We start from the raw sequence: 17,166 nt of genomic DNA on the forward strand, positions 1-17,166 counted from the left end.
CATCTGGCAAAACTGCCCTTCAGGAAGGAAGGGGAAATTAAGACGTTCCCAGATACTGAAAAGTTGAGGCAATTCATTGTGTTTAGACGTAGCCTCCAGGAAATGCTAGAGAGAGTCTTCAGGCTGAAATGAAAGGGTGCTAGCCAGTAACCTGAAGCCATGTGAAGAAATAACAGTGGCACTGGTAAAGACAAGTGCATAGAACAATAATTACAATTTCTGTGATGGGTATGTAATGTAGAAAGCTGTAATCTGTGACAATAACAAGGTGAAGGTGGAGGGAAGGAGATGTACAGGAGACATTTGTACGGTTATTAAAAGCCAGACATGGAAGAGCTGGTCTTAAAAGTCACGTGGAGGGGCGCCTGGGTGGCTCAGTTGGCTAAGTGTCCAACTCTTGATTTCAGCTCAGGTCTTGGCCTCTGGGTCGTGAGCTCAAGCCCTGCGTTGGGCTCCGCACTGGGTATGGAGCCCACTTAACAAAAACAAAAATGAAACCAAATCCTAAGTAAGTAAATAAGTAAATTCACACGGAGCTGCAAAGTGCCCAAGTAGCCAAAACAGTCTCGTGAAAGGAGACCGAGTTGGAGGACTCCTACGTCCCTATTTCAGAACTTGCCACAAAGCTCGGTGAACAAAACACGGCCCTGACAAGGCGGACATACTGACAGAGGAAAACTCACGAGTACAGATGTGGCCTGTACCTCTGTGCTTAGTTGATTTCTCTTAAGGTTGTGAAGACCGCTTAATAGGGGAAGGACAGTCTCTTCAAAAAAATGTGCTAGGACAATGGGATATGCACATACAAAATAATGAAATTGGACCTTGGCACCAGATATAAAAGTTAACTCAAAGTGGGTAAAAGACCTGAATTTCAGAGCTAAAACTATAAAAGTCTTAGAAGAAAACATGGAAGACCAGATCTTCGTGACTCTGGACTTGGCAGTGGTTCCTTAAATACGATACCAGAAGCACAAGCAACAAGTGGAAAAATAAATCGGACTTAATAAAAATTGAAATCTTTTTTGTGTCAAAGGACATTACTGAGTGAATAAAAAGGCAAGTATAGAGAACAGAGGAAAATATTTAGAACTCATGCGTCTGATGAGGGTCTAGAATCCAGAACATAAAACCCAGTCTAAGAATGGGCAAAGGGTTAGAAAAGACATTTTTCCAGAGAAGATGGACAACCGAAAACCACATGACAGAATGCTGAGTGTCATGATTTATTAGGCAAATGCAAATCTAATGAGGTAGCACTTCCATGCCGCGGACGGCCGTGAAAGACAGAGTTGGCGTGGATGTAGAGGTACAGGACGTCTAATAGGGCTGCTGATGGGAGCGTAAACTGGGCTGACTGGGCTTTGGGAGTCAGTTCGGCTGTTCAGAAAGTAAAGTACGGAGCCCTCATATGACCCAGCAACTCCACGTGTAGGTATCTACCCCGGAGAGTTGAAAACCTGTCCACACAAAGACGTGTACGTGTGTTCACAGCAGTGTTGTTCACACTGGCCAAAGGGTAGAAACGCCCCGAACGTCCGTCAGTGCATGAATGGATAAACAATGGTATGTATGTATAATGGGATATTATTCAGCCATAAAAAGAAATACCGGCACGTGTTGCAATAGGGATGAACCTCCAAATATCATGTCAAGCGAAAGCAGCCAGGCACGAAGGGCCATGTACTGTGTGATTCCATTCGTATGAGAGGTTTATAACAAGTCCGCGGAGACAGAAAATACACGTGTGGCTAGCTAGGGTGGGCCCTGGAATCCCCCACGTCAGGCATAGGGTACCTTATAGATGATGGAAGTGTCTGAAATTAGGGCAGGAGTCTTATGACTTGATAAATGTACTGGAAGTCTTTGAGGTACACCCTTAAACCAAGCTAAGCCAAGCGCCAAATTTGGGTTTAGAAAACCGCCTATGGATCCTGTGAGCCGAGATAACGCCGGGGCCCCAGGTCAGCCCGCGGAAGGCCCCCCACCGCTCCAGGGCTGCCCAGCTCACTTCTGACGAGCCTTTCAACGGCCTGCTCAGAGTGCTTCTCCTGAACACAAGGACCCAGGTGGCAGGAGGCAATCGGGGCGGCTTCGTGGCCCTGATTAAGATGGGTGGATTTAATGTTGAATAAATTACACCTCGGTAAGTTGCTTAACCAAAAAACCGGCCTGGCCCCAAACTGGTGACTGACAAAGTTGCTGCCTCGCTCAGCTGTGGTCCCTGTCGCGGAGCTCCTCTTGTAACACCCAGTCCCGGGCACTCATGACCAGTTTCTCCGTTCCCGGGTCGGGTGCTGACATTTTGGTGTCTGCCACGAAGCCGCCCCGATTGCCTCCTGCCACCTGGGTCCTTGTGTTCAGGAGAAGCACTCTGAGCAGGCCGTTGAAAGGCTCGTCAAAGGCGAGCTGGGCAGCCCTGGAGCGGTGGGGGGCCTTCCGCGGGCTGACCTGGGGCCCCGGCGTTACCTCGGCTCACAGGATCCATAGGCGGTTTTCCCAACCCAAATTTGGCGCTTGGGAATCTGCCAGCAGCCTTCATGCTCTGTCTAGAGCTACGTTTAAAATCTCAGAGAGGTGGGGCCTGCAGGGCAGTTGCTCAGGCCCTGGTTTGGGTGCTAATTGCAGACCGGAGGAGGGGGTTCCCGGAGAGCTCCCTCACGGAAGCCACAAGGACAGCCCTCTGAAGGTGGGTGCTGGAGCGTGTGCTTCAGCGCGGGCGATGGCTGCGTGGCCTCCTGGCTTCAGCTCAGCAGCTCGGGGAACTGCGGTCAGCGGGTAGGGCTCTTGGGGAGCTATGGCTGGCAGTGGGAGGGGCTCGCTACCAGGAAGGCAAGGGCACTGAGCTGCAGCTACGGCCACAGGCCGCCTCCAGGGAGGGGAAATCCTTGTGATGCGAGGGGCCGCTGAGAACAAGAATGAGTACCCGATCGTTACATGGTTGGCCCCAGGTGTCAGGTGCCAGGCACTTCCCAGGCGTGTCCCAGTCTCCCCAGGGTTCCACACAAGGCACCTGAAAGCAGACAAAGCAGACCCCTGGGGGGCATCTGAAAGCCCCTGGGGGGAGGGGCGCTCTGGAAGACTCCTGCTTTCCCAGCGACCCCCAGGCCCCCACGCCTCGCCTTGATGGTGGGTGGAGCTGGGCACCTTGGACCCCACCCTCGCACACAGCTCAGTCAGGGCTGCGTGGTTACTGAAACCTGACTGAGGTTTGAAGGTAGGTAGCACAGGAGAACATCCTCTCACAAAAAAACTTCAGGCTAGAACTTAAGGGACGGAGATCAGGGAGGTGCCCAGGTAGCCAGCGGCTGCCCTTCCTGCGGCGTCAGCCCCACAGCCGTGAGAACCAGTGCTGCTTTGCTTTGTGTGTATCTTCTCACTAAAGCATGACATGTATGGAAGGGTGGGGAGTATTGGGTAGCTTCTGGAGAGTTGTCTTGGCAGCTCGGGTGAGCCGTTGGTGCCTTTGCACTGCTAACCGCCTGTAAGCTACAGTGTGGGAGGCGTTGGGAACCACTCCTTGTCTCCATGCTTCCTGTGTCACTTAGCGAGCCACCGAGCATAGCTAATCACATTGGCTGAAAATGGGCCACCGAAAGCAGTCTGCTGCGTGCAAAGTGCATGAGTGGGACACATTCTTTGGAGGTGGGGAGGCAGGGCTTCTGCAGAGCAGAAGGCAGCATCGTGTCTGGCGTGGAGGGACAGGCACCAAACTGGGCCTGAGCCGTGTGTGTGGAGGCTGTGAGTCTGTACTTGCTGAGCAGAGGCTCTGACCAGCCCCCAGCGTTCCCTGAGCGGAGGGTGGGGATTTGGCGCCCACTTCCCAGATGTCCGTTTGTCCTCTGCCTCTCACAGGCCTGGCAACTTGACATGGAGGCCTTGAGAGGAAGACACAGGTCCTGCAGCCCAGCGGGAAGGCGACCGTGCCGGACCGTGGCCCACCACGAGGCTGGGTGTGCAGTGGTAGGCTGGCTCCTGGGGTGCGCGGACCCTTTGCCGAGGGTCGGTCTCTCCGCCTGTAGCCTCCAGGCCTGGGCGTTTGGCTTACCCAGGTGGCTTTGTGTGGCCTGTGGTCATGCGGGCACAGTACGTGTCACCGTGGCGGCACTTTACTTGTCGAGGAATTAATTTAGGTCTACAATTTGGTCCAAAAGGTTCCTTGGGGGGTGGGTGGCAGAGAGGAGGAGTGGAGTCTGGATGCCAGCCACCTGCACCCAAGAGGTTTGACACTAAATTTCCCTCACTTCTAAGCTTTGGACCTGGCTCTTCTGGAGCTACTTTGGGGTGGGTAGGGTGGAGGTTGTTTCCATGCTAATCTTTGGGGTGACCCTACCCAGACCTGCTAATTCTGGGTAGGGCCCAAGAGGCTGCTCTCCTCCCACACCCTTGTGACCGATGGTCACAGTAGGGCAAGTTGGTCTGGGGTGGGACCTGGATGGGGCAGGAGCTCTGTGCGCGGAGTGACCGGGGCACCTCCTGCCTGTGTCTTACAGGTGTCCATCATCCCCCCGGGGCGAGGGGCTCGGCTCTGCCCAGTACTCGCCCAGGGAGCAGTGTCTACACGCAGGAGCAGTTCTCTGACCACATGTGCACGATGCTGGGAGGCAGGGTGGCTGAGCAGCTGGTTTTTTTTGGGGGGGGGGGGGTCACAGGTCAGGGGCCCAGGGTGACTTGAGGAAGGCCACCCAGAGCGCCTATGCTCAGGTAAAGGGCAGAGACCCCTGCAGGGTGGGATCCAGCTAGGTTCACCCCCAGCTCCTTCCAGATTGTGCAGTTTGGGATGAGCGAAAAGCCGGACCACGTGTCCTTTGACTTTCCCCGACAAGGCGAGATGCTGGTGGAGAAGCCGGCTAGTGAGGCCGCCGCCCAGCTCACTGAGGAGGAGGTGCAGTGCCTGTCGGCTCCACCTGTGAGCAGGCCCCGGCCCCGCTGACCGGCTGCTGAGAGCAGGTGGAAGAGGTGAGTGGGGCAGGTCCTGGGCTTGGGTTTGGGGCTTGCCTTCGCAGTGCCTGCTGTCCTGGGAGCGGCTGAGTGATAGGCAGCTGTGATTTCTAGGCGGGCAAGCGGCTGCTGGAGAAGGGCAGACATGGTGAGTTGCTGGGGCGCCGGCCCTTTGCGGAGAAGCCCGCCTACAAGGAGTTTGTGAAAGGCACCAGCAGCCTGGAGGAGGACACCTCCCTTCCTGAGGGGCTGACGGCCTGGAACCAGGGGCGGGAGGAGGGGGCTGCAAAGCGCTGCGTGCAAGAGAGCCCAGCTTAGCAACCCTGGCTTTGAAAGCTGCTGCCAGAATCACTGGGAAACACCTTAAAACCTGATAAGGGCAAACGAGCATTTTGGCTACCTAGAGGATGGGGTCCCGAGTCAGAGGGGCGGGCCGTGAGCCGTAACTCCCCTGCCCCACAGGAAGCAGAAGGCACGCCTCTTCCTGGTGGAGCCTTGAGTTTAGACCTTCCTGGGCCTCCCTTGAGGGGAGGAGGGTGATGGGTGGATTTGGTGGGGATAGGTGTGAGTGCTGGTGTCCTTAATCGCCCCAAGGAGCAGAGGCTTTTGGCTCAGTTCAGAAATTTCACGGTTTAGTGAAGTGGCAGAATTAAGGGAAAAAGCAGCCAGTTACCAAGGGGAAGTGTTGGGTTTGGGTTGGTGGAAGGCCTGTCAGTGGTTCTGAAGGAAACGCCACACTTCCCACAGGTGCGTGGTTGGGGGGAGGGTCGTGGAGCCATGGGGGGTCCTGAAGCCCACCCCGCCCCCAGCACCTGGGTGCTGCTCTGAGCTCTCGGGAGGCAGTCTCTCCGCCGAGGCCAGCACCCATTCTCAGGGCAGACAGCTTTACTGACCAGGGTGTGTCTGGATTTAAGTCCCTTCTCCAGCTGGCCGTGTTCCCTGTGACCCCCTTTTGTTAGAATCACAGAGAGGGAGGGTCTGGACCGAGCTGGGGACCTGGGGGTTGTGTGCAGAGAGTCCTGCTGTCGCTGCCCCCGGTAACCCTCTTCCTGGTGTTTGGGCGGCTGCCAGACGAGAGGAAGGCCAATTCTGGCTTGTGAGCTCTAGGCCTCTGTTGCCTTAGATTGTCTGGTTGGTCTGAGAGCGCGGCAAGGGCCCAGCCCGGGGAGCTGGGGTCAGGACTGGAAGCCTGGGGTCAGTGGCAGCATCCCTGCTTGCCTCCCAGAGTCCTTGGCACCACGACAGTAAAGGGGTGTCAGCCGCTGCCTCTCAGGGGGCGGGTGGATGTCTGGGACCCCGGTGACACCTGCTTGCCTCCCAGCTGTTGCTCACGGCACCCCGGGTGTGGGGGTGGGGCGTCTCCACTTGCCACACGTGACCTCTGTTCTCTGCTTGGTCAAGACCAGACGCTGGGATTTGGTTTAAAAATTTCTGAATCATTTGTTGTGTTTGCTTCAAAAATAGAATTTCCAAGTTGGGACAAGCACTTTCCGTTTTTGTTGTGTGTAAGACATGCCATCGTTGAATTTTTTTACTTTTCCAGAGCTCACCGTGTCATGAAGTCTCCACTAAACTCAGCCTTCATTAGCTGAGCTAATGAGACCCTCTGACAGAGGTGGGAGGTGCTCTCCTCAACCCTGTGAAAGCCCCATGATGTCCAGGACCTGGGCATTGGTCCATTTTGGGGCTTGGTGCAGCCTCCCTCAGGCTCACACCCCCAGCACACGTAGGTGAATCCCAACCCCTGCTGTTTTTTTTGTCTTGGATACCCTTGCACTTGCTCCCTCTGGAGTCTCCTAAGCCCTTTCCTTCACCCCTTCACCCTGTTTGGGCCACCTGGCCACACACTACACAGGCTTTGAGTCAGTTCCTGGGCCCAGGGATGTGGGAGACCTGGCCTAGAACCTTCCATCAGGGAGGCTCGGGCTTCCCTCCAGAGAGGCCAGCAGGAGGAACTGCCTGGCAAGGAGCCCTGGGCCTGTTTTCTGGGCCCCTTGTTACATGGGTAATCAAAAGAATTGGGGTTTGGGCCTCACCCTTGGCCTTCTCCTCACAGGCCCAACCTGCTGGCTGCCTCCTCGTGACCAGTCGCTGCTCTGGGAACCTGCCTGGGCTCAGAAGACTTGCTGGGGAGCTACCTCGGGCCTCTTCTGGCCTGGGCGTGTGCGTGCGTAGGAGATCTTCACTTCCTAAGGACTGGAAATCCAGGGCACTTGTCCCTGACACGTGACCCATATAAGCAGCCCAGAGTACAGCACCGAGGAACCCCCAATGGCTTCAGCTGGAGAAGGCCCAGCACAGTTTTGCTGCTAGGGCAGCTCCCGTACCCTCGACACGCTCTTCTGAGCTCTGGTGTCACCTAGAAAGGAAGAGACACCGGTTGGGCCTTGGGAAGAGGTGAGATTTTAATCCCAATGTTTGTAAATAAACTCTGCGGAAGCCATAGCAGGAAGGCTAGAGATGGAGGGAAAAGACGCAGGGGGCGGGGGGGCCATGCAGCTGCCCTGACGGGGTTTGTGTTTAAGCGGACTTCTGGATGGTGCCTGGCAGACATCCTTTGAGTTGGTCCTCCTCGAGTGGAGGGAGCAGGCCTGTGTTCTCAGCGGGGGACTTGCCTTTAGCTGTGCACAGCGGGCCCAGGGCACGCCCGGGCTTCCGTAGGAGGGCAGGTTCTCCTCCCGTAGAAACGTTTTGGTGGGAAACGGGTCAGGGCGGGTTGGCCTGGGGACCAAAAGCAGACTTACTTATTTATTTTTAAACTGTTCTTGGATTTGCTGTGGGACCAGAAGCCTCTTTCATCCCTTAGCTCATAAAAAGCAGCATTGGGAGCAGCTGAACCTGATGCCCTTAAGTTGGGGCCTGGGGGCTGTGCGAGGGCCCCTCATATTCCCAGTCCCCCTCGGGCGTCTCTACCCCAGGCCAGGACGCCAAGCAGGGGCACGGATGCCGGACTGTGTCCCGGGCAAGGGCAGACCCTGCCCACCCACACAGTCTGAGGCGGTTGTGCCTTATTTGGTGTTACGAACCACAGAGGGTGGGCTCGGCTGTGACACGGGGACCAAGACAAGCAGGGTCTTAGGGCCTGAGGAGGGGGCCCTGGTGCCAGCAATTCTCCCTGGGTGGCAAGAAGAGGATGGGACTGAAATGAAGGTGGCGTTGTTCAGGACGGACTCCCCTACCCACACACTTGGCTGGATAGCAGAGCATCCCGCGGGCTGGAGCACGGTGTGGCCATTCCCAGACCAGAACCCTGAGGCCCTCAGGGGGTTTGCAGAGAAGCTGTCTCCGACTTAGGTTCCCCTCACCCCACACCCCCTCGGGATTCTTGTGGCAGATGAGAGCACCCCTCCTGCAGGCAGAAGTTTCCAAAAGGCCTAGGCCACTCCCACCTCGTCCTCAGCCATTGTTGTCCGAGACTCAGGGACTGGGACGGAGGGGGACATAAGGCCATTGGGCTGTGCTTGTGCTGGGGCACCCCGAGAACCTGACCCAGAGCCACATGGGTGGGCAGTGTCCATGGGGTCAGTACTGTCCGGATTTGTCCTGCCTGGGCCCCGGGGCCAGCTGGCCTAGTCCTCCTTGGGCCTTTCCACGGTGAGAAATGTGTCCACAATTGCTGGTTGGCGCTCCTGGTCACCAAGTGGCTGCTTTTCTCGGTTCTGCTCGGCCCTGGTTCGCGTCCAGGAGGGGGAGCGCAGACAGCCAGACCGGGGTAGTGGGTGCAGGCCTGATGGGAACATAAGGGTCAGGTCATTCCTGCAGCTACTGGGCTGGGCCCCCGTGTGCCTCTCACACGGGGTCTGGCTGCACACTGGGGTCCCCCGGGTGTTTAGAAAACACAGATGCCAGGCCACCAGCCTTGCGGACATGGGGGTCTGGAGGCGGCATGGGCAAGGGCGTTTGTGATGTCCACAAAAAAGAGGGTCTCTGTGCAGCTGAGATCCCACCCTGGCTGTGAACCTGGCCCACAGCATCTGAGCAGTCCGTCACCCTCCCAGGGTGCAGGCTGTACAGTACAGAGCTGGAGCCTGGGCCCCCCATTCCACCCCCTGCCTGCACGAGGTGCGATCAGGGAGAGAAAACAGTCCCTGGGTCCCCATACCCCCTCTGGCTGCATGGCTGTTTCTGGAGCCCTATAGGTCTTGGGTTAAGGGCAACACTCCCCCAGCAACTGAAGGGGAAACAAAGGGCTGAACTGTGGTGCCGGGGTCGATGAAGGCCACCCTGCTTGGCTTAGCCTAACTTGTGAATGATTACATTCACATTTAGTAAATTTCACTTTTTGGTGGGACTATGGCTTTGGCCTTTTGTTGGCGTTTGGAAAGGAGAATTGAGGAAAACAGGAGGGAAATTCCTTAAAGCTGGGCAAATAGACATGTAAAATGCAAAAATATTGGGATGCTTGGCTGGCTCAGTTGGAGGAGCATGCAATTCTTGACCTTGGGGTCGTGAGTTCGAGCCCTATGCTGGGGATAGAGATTACTAGAAAGAATAAAATGCCAAAATATTGAACGAAACGGTACAGTGACAAACACTGATTTTGACACACATGTGAGCAACAGTTATTTTCCGAAATAGGGGTTTGAGGAGAGCTGTGTTTGGTCGGCTTGGGCCCCAGGACCGCCCCGCGCTGCTCACTGCGCCCCAACGCCAGCCCACCTGCTGGCGACTCGCTGGCCAGGCTCTCGTCGTCCGAGTCAGCAAAGACCTCAGCCAGCTCCTGGTCGGACATGTCTGTCAGCTCAGTGAGATCCAGGAGGTCAAAGTGCACCTCCAGGGAGGAGACGCTGCTCAGGGGCTCTGCGGGGCCGGGCAGGGGGATGGCTCGTCATGGGCGCGGTCCGTCCACCCAAGGCCCCCCATGAGCCCCAGGGAGGAAGAGCTCCGGGTGAAGCCCTGTGTGGCCAGGATAAGACGGGGCAGACCCAGACACCCCCGTACTCCACACACTCAACCCTAAACACCTTCTGGGGTCCCCCACTTTGCAGATGGTACAGCCAAAGCCCACAGAGCCGGAGCTGTGAGAGCTCAGCACCACCACCACTGGCACCCTGGATACACCTGGGGCACTGTTTGGACAGGATGGGGACCTCCTGCCCTCCAATTCCCAGGGGTTCATGGTCCCCGTGGGACACACGCTGGGCAGGTCAGCTGTACTTACGCCGCCTCTCTGTGACCTGCAGGAGCCCCGGTGCTGGTATCGGGATGCCCACCTCCTCCTCGGCCGTGGGCGAGTGGCAGCTGTCTCCTGTCCCATGGGCCAGGGTGCCCAGGGCTGCCTGTGGCACCTCAGCCTCCTTAACCATTTCTGCAACAAAGACGGTGTTACCTGGGAGGAGAGATGGGGGCGGGGAAGACCTGGGTGTTTGGTTCACTGAGCCCCCCCTTTGATGCCCCGGGCAGTGAGCAGGGTAGCCTTGGGCCCGGATGCCAGACGAGGGCCACTGGGCAGTGGCCTCCTGTGGATGGGGAAGGGGGTGTCCAACAGCGTCCTCTGTCTCTACTCTTAAGTCCAACCAAGGGTGCAGTGGTCTCTCTAGCATTTCCTTGCCTTTTGGGTCCCTTTGACCCAGAATGGCCCCTGCTGGCCTGCCTGCCCTCTGTGGATTGACTTTTAAAGTCCTATGCTGTTGTGTTTGAATGCTGAATAACGCATTTTCATAGTAAGAGACTGAGGAGTGTTCCTCCAGGTTTGCAGGGTTTTTTTTTTTTTTTTTGAAAGATGTAATTACTCGTGTTTTGCATTTGATGATTTTCTCAGATGAGAGCAGGAGGCCCTGTGGGCAGTCTGCTTGGTAGAGGCTGAGCCGCTCAGAGATGGGGTCCCTGCCCCCAAGGAAGCACCAACTGCACCCTTCCGTTCCTCGGCCCAACACCTTGTCTTCTCAGCTCACGTCCCTCCATCCGTACCTCCTACCAGCCTCTCCAAAATGTTCCAGAACCCACCCATCTCCCCCTCCTGCTGCCTGACCTTGTCACTCCCTGAACTCAGCCAGAGGACCTGTGAGGCACGTCCCTTGAGGCAGCTGGACCCCTTTGTTCCTCCGTGTCCCTACTGTGGCCCCCAAAAGAGTGAACAAATGCCTCCTGACTCCCCTCAGCAGTGCTCTGCAATGCCCCAGCGTCCATGCCTGTCCCACGGGGTCAACATTGAGAGCTGGGTGTGCGCGAAGCTACAGGAGCATCTGCCTTGAGTGTTGCATCTAGGAGGGTCCAGTCGGGCCCCCACTGCCAACAGCTGCCTGTTAGGGGTGGGCCTGTCCCCCCCCCCCCAACAGGGTGGTCAGCAGCCTGGATGCCGCCCAGCAGGTCCTGTGGGTCTCAAGGGTTTCCAGCTGAGTGGGAAGATAATGCCATCCATTCACAGCTGTAGGGCTCTCTGGGTAACACCTTGGCCTCCTCTTGGAGGGTACCACTGTTCCTGGGAAGTATAGCTGAGGGGAGATGGGACTGAGCCCTGCCCATGCTGTGTCATCACATGGGGCTTGGAGCTGGATAGGGGCTCAGGGGATCTGGCTTCCAGCTCTCTGACACATTTGGATTGTGGCTTTGGAATATCCTTGGAGGATACAGTTACACCCACCAGTGTCCTGGCCCTCCCAGCCCAGCAAGGACACCTTCCCAGCAAGATGGCACAAGAGATGTGATTCAGACCCTGCTCTGAGCTGGGGTCAGCAGGGACGCCTGTCTTGAACCTCCGACCAGCCATCTGAGAATCCCTGTCGAGAATCCTCAAGGAGCCTTTACTCCATGGGACACTGCTTTGTTTCCTTGAGGTGGGGACTACAGAACCCCAGTCCCTCTCTCTGAGGGTGTGAGTATCCATGGGCTCACATCACGCTGGTGTGTGCTGTTGTAATTCTGAGACACTTCTATACCCATGGCCCATGGTGACGGGTGAGGCAGGGGGACACAGCAGGGGATGCACATCACACAGATGTCATCAGGACCTTGGCTGCTACTCTGAGTGAGCTGGGAGAAGCCGCTGAAGGGTTTTGAGCTGAGTAGGATGACATCTACCTCCATTTATGTGAGATGCAGGCCAGGTGGGAAGGATGAAGTCCATAGGTGCTGAGATAGTTTGAGGTGGGGGACGAGCATCATTACAGATGCTGGGGTCCAGGGGTCTCGGACAGCCTAGCCTGTTGTGCTGACTGTAAGAAGCACATTTTGACAAATTTCAACATCTCTGAAATAACAAAGCATCTGCGGTCGATGGTATCATGGAGCCAACAGAAAATGGTAGCCCTGAATGTTTCAAAGTCATCAGGTGTCTAGTTTTTTATTCCTCTCCATGTCTCTTGGCAGTTGGGGTGGTCTGTACTCTGTAAACCCTGGTCCTTGGCCTGTGTCAAAGCTGTGGGGGGATGAAAATGCAGAAGATGCAACTTCTGCTATAAAGGACACTCACTGATCTTTTGTCGGGAAGAATGTAATGGAGATTAAGAGTCAATATGCCAGGGCAGAAGAGGCCAGGGACAGAGAAGGTTCTGGGCCCCTCAGAAGGAGCAGGATTGACCTTGGCATGTAGAGTGGTATAGCCATTGTGGAAAACCATCTAGTGGTTCCTCAAACGATTTTGGAGTCACCACATGACCCCGAAGTCCCCTTCCTATGCTTATAACCACGATCACTGAAAGCACACATCCACACAAACACTTGCACACGAATGTTCGCTGAAGTATGACAGTGGTCAAAAGTGGCATCAAGCCCAGATGTCCATCAACGGATGATGTGTGTCCATCCACACCATGGGATGTTACTCAGCCACAAGAACCATAAGAAGCCATAAGAAGGGAAGCACCGATATAGGCTCAACATGCATGAACCTCAGAAACATGGTAAGTGCGAGAAGCCGGTCACAAAAGGCCATGCGCTGTGGTAACGTTTATATGAAATGTCCAGAACAGGCAAATCCATAAAGGGTAGAAAAGTGGATTAGTCAGTCGGTGTAGCGTCTGACTCTTGATTTTGGCACTGGTCATGGTCTCACAGTTCTTGAGTTCGAGCTCCTGACTGGGCTCTGCACTGACAGTGTGCAGCCTGCTTGGAATTCTCTTTCTCCTCTCTCTCTGCCTCTCAAAATAAATAAACATTAAAAACAAAAAGTGGTTTTTTTTTTTAACATTTATTTTTGAGACAGAGAGAGACAGAGCATGAACGGGGGAGGGTCAGAGAGAGGGAGACACAGAATCTGAAACAGGCTCCAGGCTCTGAGCTGTCAGCACAGAGCCCGACGCGGGGCTCGAACTCACGGACCGCGAGATCACGACCTGAGCCGAAGTCAGCTGCTTAACCGATTGAGCCACCCAGGCGCCCCAAAAACAAAAAGTTTTAAAAATAAAAAGAGTAGATTAGAAAAGACATAGAAAGTAGGTGGTGGTTTCCAGGAGCTGGGGTGTGTGTGGAATGGGGAAAGAACTAATGGGTATGGGATTGCTTTTCGAATTGATGAAAAAATTTACACACACACACACACACACACACACACACGTATGGATGTATATTTTAGCTTATTTATTTTGAGAGGAGAAGCACAAGCAGGGGAGGGGCAGAGAGAGAGGAGAGAGCGAGAATCCTAAGCAGGCTCTGCACTGCCAGGGCAGAGTTTGGTGCGGGGCTCAAACTCATGAACCGTGATATCATGACACCATCATGACTGAAGCTGAAGTTGGACACTTAAGCCACTGAGCCACCTAGGCCCCACCCCCACCCCACCCAGTTGATGAAAATATTCTAAAATTAGGTGGTGGTGGTGGTTGCACAACATTGTGAATACGCTAAAAGCACAGAACTGTATGCTTTAAAAGCATGAATTTTATGATATGTGAATTATACCTCAAAAGAAATCCTCAGGGGTGTCTGGCTGGCTCGGTAGGTAGAGCATAGGACTCTTGGTCTCGGGGTTGTGAGTTCGAGCCCCACTTTGGGTGCAGAGATTACTTAAAATCTTAAAAAAAAAAAAAAAAAGAAAATCCTCAGTGGAAACAGCTTGATTTTGGCTGGAATTGAAGGGCAAATCCAGGAGGACTCAAGACATCCACTAACCATTGCTGTGCACCTACTACGCACCAGGCATCAGGCTCAGAGCCTGAGAGTAGGTAAGAGAAGTGTGACCTCCAGCACCTAGGTTTGGTCCTGGCACACAGTAGGTCCACCATAAATGTTTGTTGAATGCACGAGCCAGCCCAACACCCAACCGCATAGTTACTAGGCGGCTGTGTAGGAATCACCTCTCCATGGATGAGACCCACAGCTCTTCCAGGGTATGAGACAGGACTGAAAAGCAGGCACGGGGCAGGTGTGCTTGACAGCCAGGCTCAGCAGCCCCTGGGTCACCTGGGGCCAGGGGGTGGGGTAGCAACACTGTGATTCTCAGCTCAGCACAGCCCCCATTAAGCCCCTGCAGGGCCACTGGTGCGCTGCCCTGCCCTGTGCAGACAGGGAACCAGTGCCCCATGGGGACCGCAGTTGGGTTACCACAGTCCTGCCCCCCAGCACTGGTGGCTGATGTGAGTGGATGGATATGATAGGGTTACCTTGTGCCATGTGGCTGACCTATTTTCCGGCACATTTGTGTGAGCACTTGGCCCAAATTTCAAGTTCCCTGCTGCGTGCCCTGGGCCTTGCCCTAAGCACTGAGGAGGTGCACTGCACGAACAGTTGAACAAGTTAATGAAGTGAATGAATGAATATATATGACACAATTGCAGTGGGGAGGGAGAGATGGTCACAGAGGTGGGGGGCACTCACACCCCATTTCCCCAGCCCCTTGTCCTTGGACTTTGAGGATGCTGGGTGGGCCTTGCCAAGGCTCAACCTCTGCGGTGCAGGGCCACGGCCTCTCCCTGTGGCTGTTCAGACAGACTTGGAGTCCGGTGGGCCACAACCTTGGTTTTCCCCAGCTGGGGCCCTTCAAGAAGTGCACCGCCTCCCTTCTCATTTCCATGTCTGCACACTTGGGTGTGAAGACATTATTGTTGGGATGCCTGGGAGGTTTAGTCGGTTAAGCGTCTGAGCTGGTTTCTGCTCAGGTCGTGATCTCACGGTTTGTGAGTTTGAGCCCCACGTCGGGCTCTGTGCTGACAGCGTGGAGCCTGCTGGAGATTCTCCCCCCCCCCCCATCCCCGCCGCTTCTCCCTCTCTCTCGGCTTCTCCCCCACTCACGCTCTCTCTCAAACATTAAAAAAAGAAATCATTGTTAACTTGTTTAGATGCAAAAGTGGGCTTTTCCTTATGCTCTGTGAAGACCTGACCTTTTAGAGATACTTTCAGATGAAATAGTGTGTCTAGATTGGCTACGAATTACTACTGAAGGGAGGATGCTGGTGGTCTGGTAGAGCAGGCTGGGAAGTGGCACACAGAGCTCTACTGCACCGTTCTACTTATTTGTGTGTCCCACATACTCCAAAATAAAGTTTCCAAAAGTCAGTGAGCTGAGAGAATGACAGAGCCACCCATATGTGACCTCATGAGATCCCACAGAATGGAGATCACCAGGCCACTGTATAGGCAGGAAATGGCTACCAGGTAACAAGAGTTATGAGCCCCGTCAGTGTGGCCCCATCTGCCCCTGCCGTGTTCCCACCGCTGCTCCTGCACAGGGTGGGCACCTGATAAATACATGTTTGTGCACTCAGTAAGTGAGAGTCGGAAACTGAAATCATAAAGCCCCTCTCCCGACCAAACACCTTCCCTCCTGACCTCACTCAGGGCTCCCGCGGCCCTGCAGGGAAGTGAACCTGTCCCCACCGACAGAAGTGGGCATGAAAACTGAAGGCCAGGCTGCTTTCCCCCCATCTCCCGGTTCTGTGCTCCCCAGCCCTCACCTTTCCCTTCACATCCCCTCAAAGCTGCCACGGGGAAGTCCTGGGGTTCTGGGACTGTCAATAGCAAGAAAAAGGTGGATCCCTTCCACAAAAGACAAGACAAAGAAAACCCACACGCACCAGCTCTGGGTGTGTCTGGTGGTGCTTGCAGGGAGGGTGACAAGGTCCTCCAGACAGTTGTCTGGGACGCACCTGCCCAACTCAGACTGCAGACACAGCAGTAGGTGGGCCCATTGCTTCAGGACACCCCTCGGGGCCATCCCTTTGGGCTCCAGATGAGGTCGCTGATGTGGCTGGTGTCCCTCCACAGGTCCCTGTGCAGTCAAGAGTGGCTCCCTGGGATGGGACCTCCAGGAAACCCATGATGCATCTGGGGCCTGGCCAGGCCGGTGGAGGCGCTGATGGCGCCCAAACACCCTTCCTGAAAGGACTCTGAAATGGGGTTCCTAGAGTTTTCCTCTCATCACCAGCTGCCACCCTGCCTGGGCCAGACTCCAAGAGGGGAGACCTTGGTAGAATCTCAAACGCCAGAGTCACCGGGAGCTGACAGAGGCTTCCAGGAGGTCTCTGTGCACACCTGCCCTCCCAGATGTGAGCGCCCTGTGCCTCACCCAGGCCGACAACCCCGGCTAGCCTGGAGGCAGGAGCCCCGAAGGCCCTGCCGGGTGCGCTGCCCCCCCTCCCCCCATCCACCCAGGGCCTGTCCAAGCGCGGTGCCCTGCAGGATCCCAGAGGCGGCCTCCCTGCCCCAGCGCCCGGTGAATAGCGACTTGGGCGAACAAAGCAGATGTGCGGCCCAGGAGGGCAGCGTCGACCCCACGCCTCGCCGACCCGGACCCCAAACCACGGCCCAGACACGCCCCATGCCCAGACCCCCAGAACCCCGGCTCTGCTGGGATGGGGTTCGGCACGAAACTCTGGGCCAACCACCCAGGAGCGCGCCTGGCGGCTGCCGGGGCCTGAAGCTCAGAAGACAAGGGGGCGGGGACGCGGTGTGTGCGCCCCCCGCCTAGCGCGGGGGCCGTTCCCGGGAGATGCCCCCGGCGTGGCTTCCCCGGCGGCAGGCCAGGCTTCCACCCGCTCCGGCCAGGCTCGACTCGGAGCTACCGGTGGGTGTTTGCGGCCCCCGGGAGCGGCCGATGAGTGGGCCCTGGGCCGGGGGAGGTTGGGGGGTGGTGGTGGGGCTATGCTGGCTGCGAGGAAGGAGAAGCTCGGGGACTTCTAGGGACTGGGGCCACACTCACCTCCGGGGCCGGCGCCCTCCGGGGGCTCCATGCGGCCAGCGGGGTCTGGGAGGGGCGCGGGCGGCGTCGGCGTCACCCGGCCCGGGCGCCCCTGCAGCTGCGGCGGCGACGCGGCCCCAGCTCCCGGCGCAGCGCATCGGGGCAGCAGCCGG

At 56.2% G+C, this 17,166-nt stretch overlaps 2 protein-coding genes across 9 annotated transcripts in view; one reads left to right on the top strand and one right to left on the bottom strand.

The window, feature by feature from the left end:
* The window catches only part of GAS8 (growth arrest specific 8), a 64,506-nt gene that overhangs the window by 21,765 nt on the left and 25,575 nt on the right, over positions 1–17,166 (top strand). For 3 of the 6 annotated variants that reach the window (XM_047846137.1, XM_047846136.1, XM_047846140.1), the window contains 2 exons: positions 4,827–6,667; positions 6,998–7,338. The gene's annotated coding sequence lies outside the window, so the exon portion shown is untranslated. Of the gene's footprint in view, positions 1–3,947; positions 3,964–4,820; positions 6,672–6,997; positions 7,339–17,166 lie in introns of those variants that run through there. The other 3 variants (XM_047846135.1, XM_047846133.1, XM_047846134.1) reach the window with 3 other exon arrangements.
* Positions 7,316–17,163, bottom strand: DBNDD1 (dysbindin domain containing 1). 3 transcript variants are annotated; one of them, XM_047846144.1, is made up of 4 exons: positions 17,015–17,163; positions 10,103–10,249; positions 9,601–9,741; positions 7,316–8,668 (listed from the first exon to the last, which is right to left on the bottom strand). In XM_047846144.1, the coding sequence occupies exons 1-4, from the start codon at positions 17,043–17,045 to the stop codon at positions 8,511–8,513; spliced, it is 477 nt and encodes a 158-aa protein (XP_047702100.1). In that variant the 5' UTR covers positions 17,046–17,163; the 3' UTR covers positions 7,316–8,510. The 3 variants fall into 3 exon arrangements, with proteins under 3 accessions (XP_047702100.1, XP_047702099.1, XP_047702101.1); XM_047846143.1 differs by having other exon boundaries at positions 10,103–10,270; XM_047846145.1 differs by lacking the exon at positions 17,015–17,163 and adding an exon at positions 15,891–15,964.

Source organism: Prionailurus viverrinus, unplaced genomic scaffold (assembly GCF_022837055.1).
Source record: "Prionailurus viverrinus isolate Anna unplaced genomic scaffold, UM_Priviv_1.0 scaffold_38, whole genome shotgun sequence".
Lineage (NCBI taxonomy): Eukaryota > Metazoa > Chordata > Mammalia > Carnivora > Felidae > Prionailurus > Prionailurus viverrinus.

Bases quoted from the DNA above. Each gene is read 5' to 3' on its own strand.
- DBNDD1 (XM_047846143.1), bottom strand. From the start codon at position 17,045: ATGGAGCCCCCGGAGGGCGCCGGCCCCGGAG. The intron at 9,742-10,102 runs GTAAGTACAGCT...CCGGCCCCGCAG, and splicing joins GCAGGTCACAGAGAGGCGGC to AGCCCCTGAGCAGCGTCTCC. The intron at 8,669-9,600 runs GTGGGCTGGCGT...TGTTCCCATCAG, and splicing joins GGCCAGCGAGTCGCCAGCAG to GCCTGCACCCACTACCCCGG.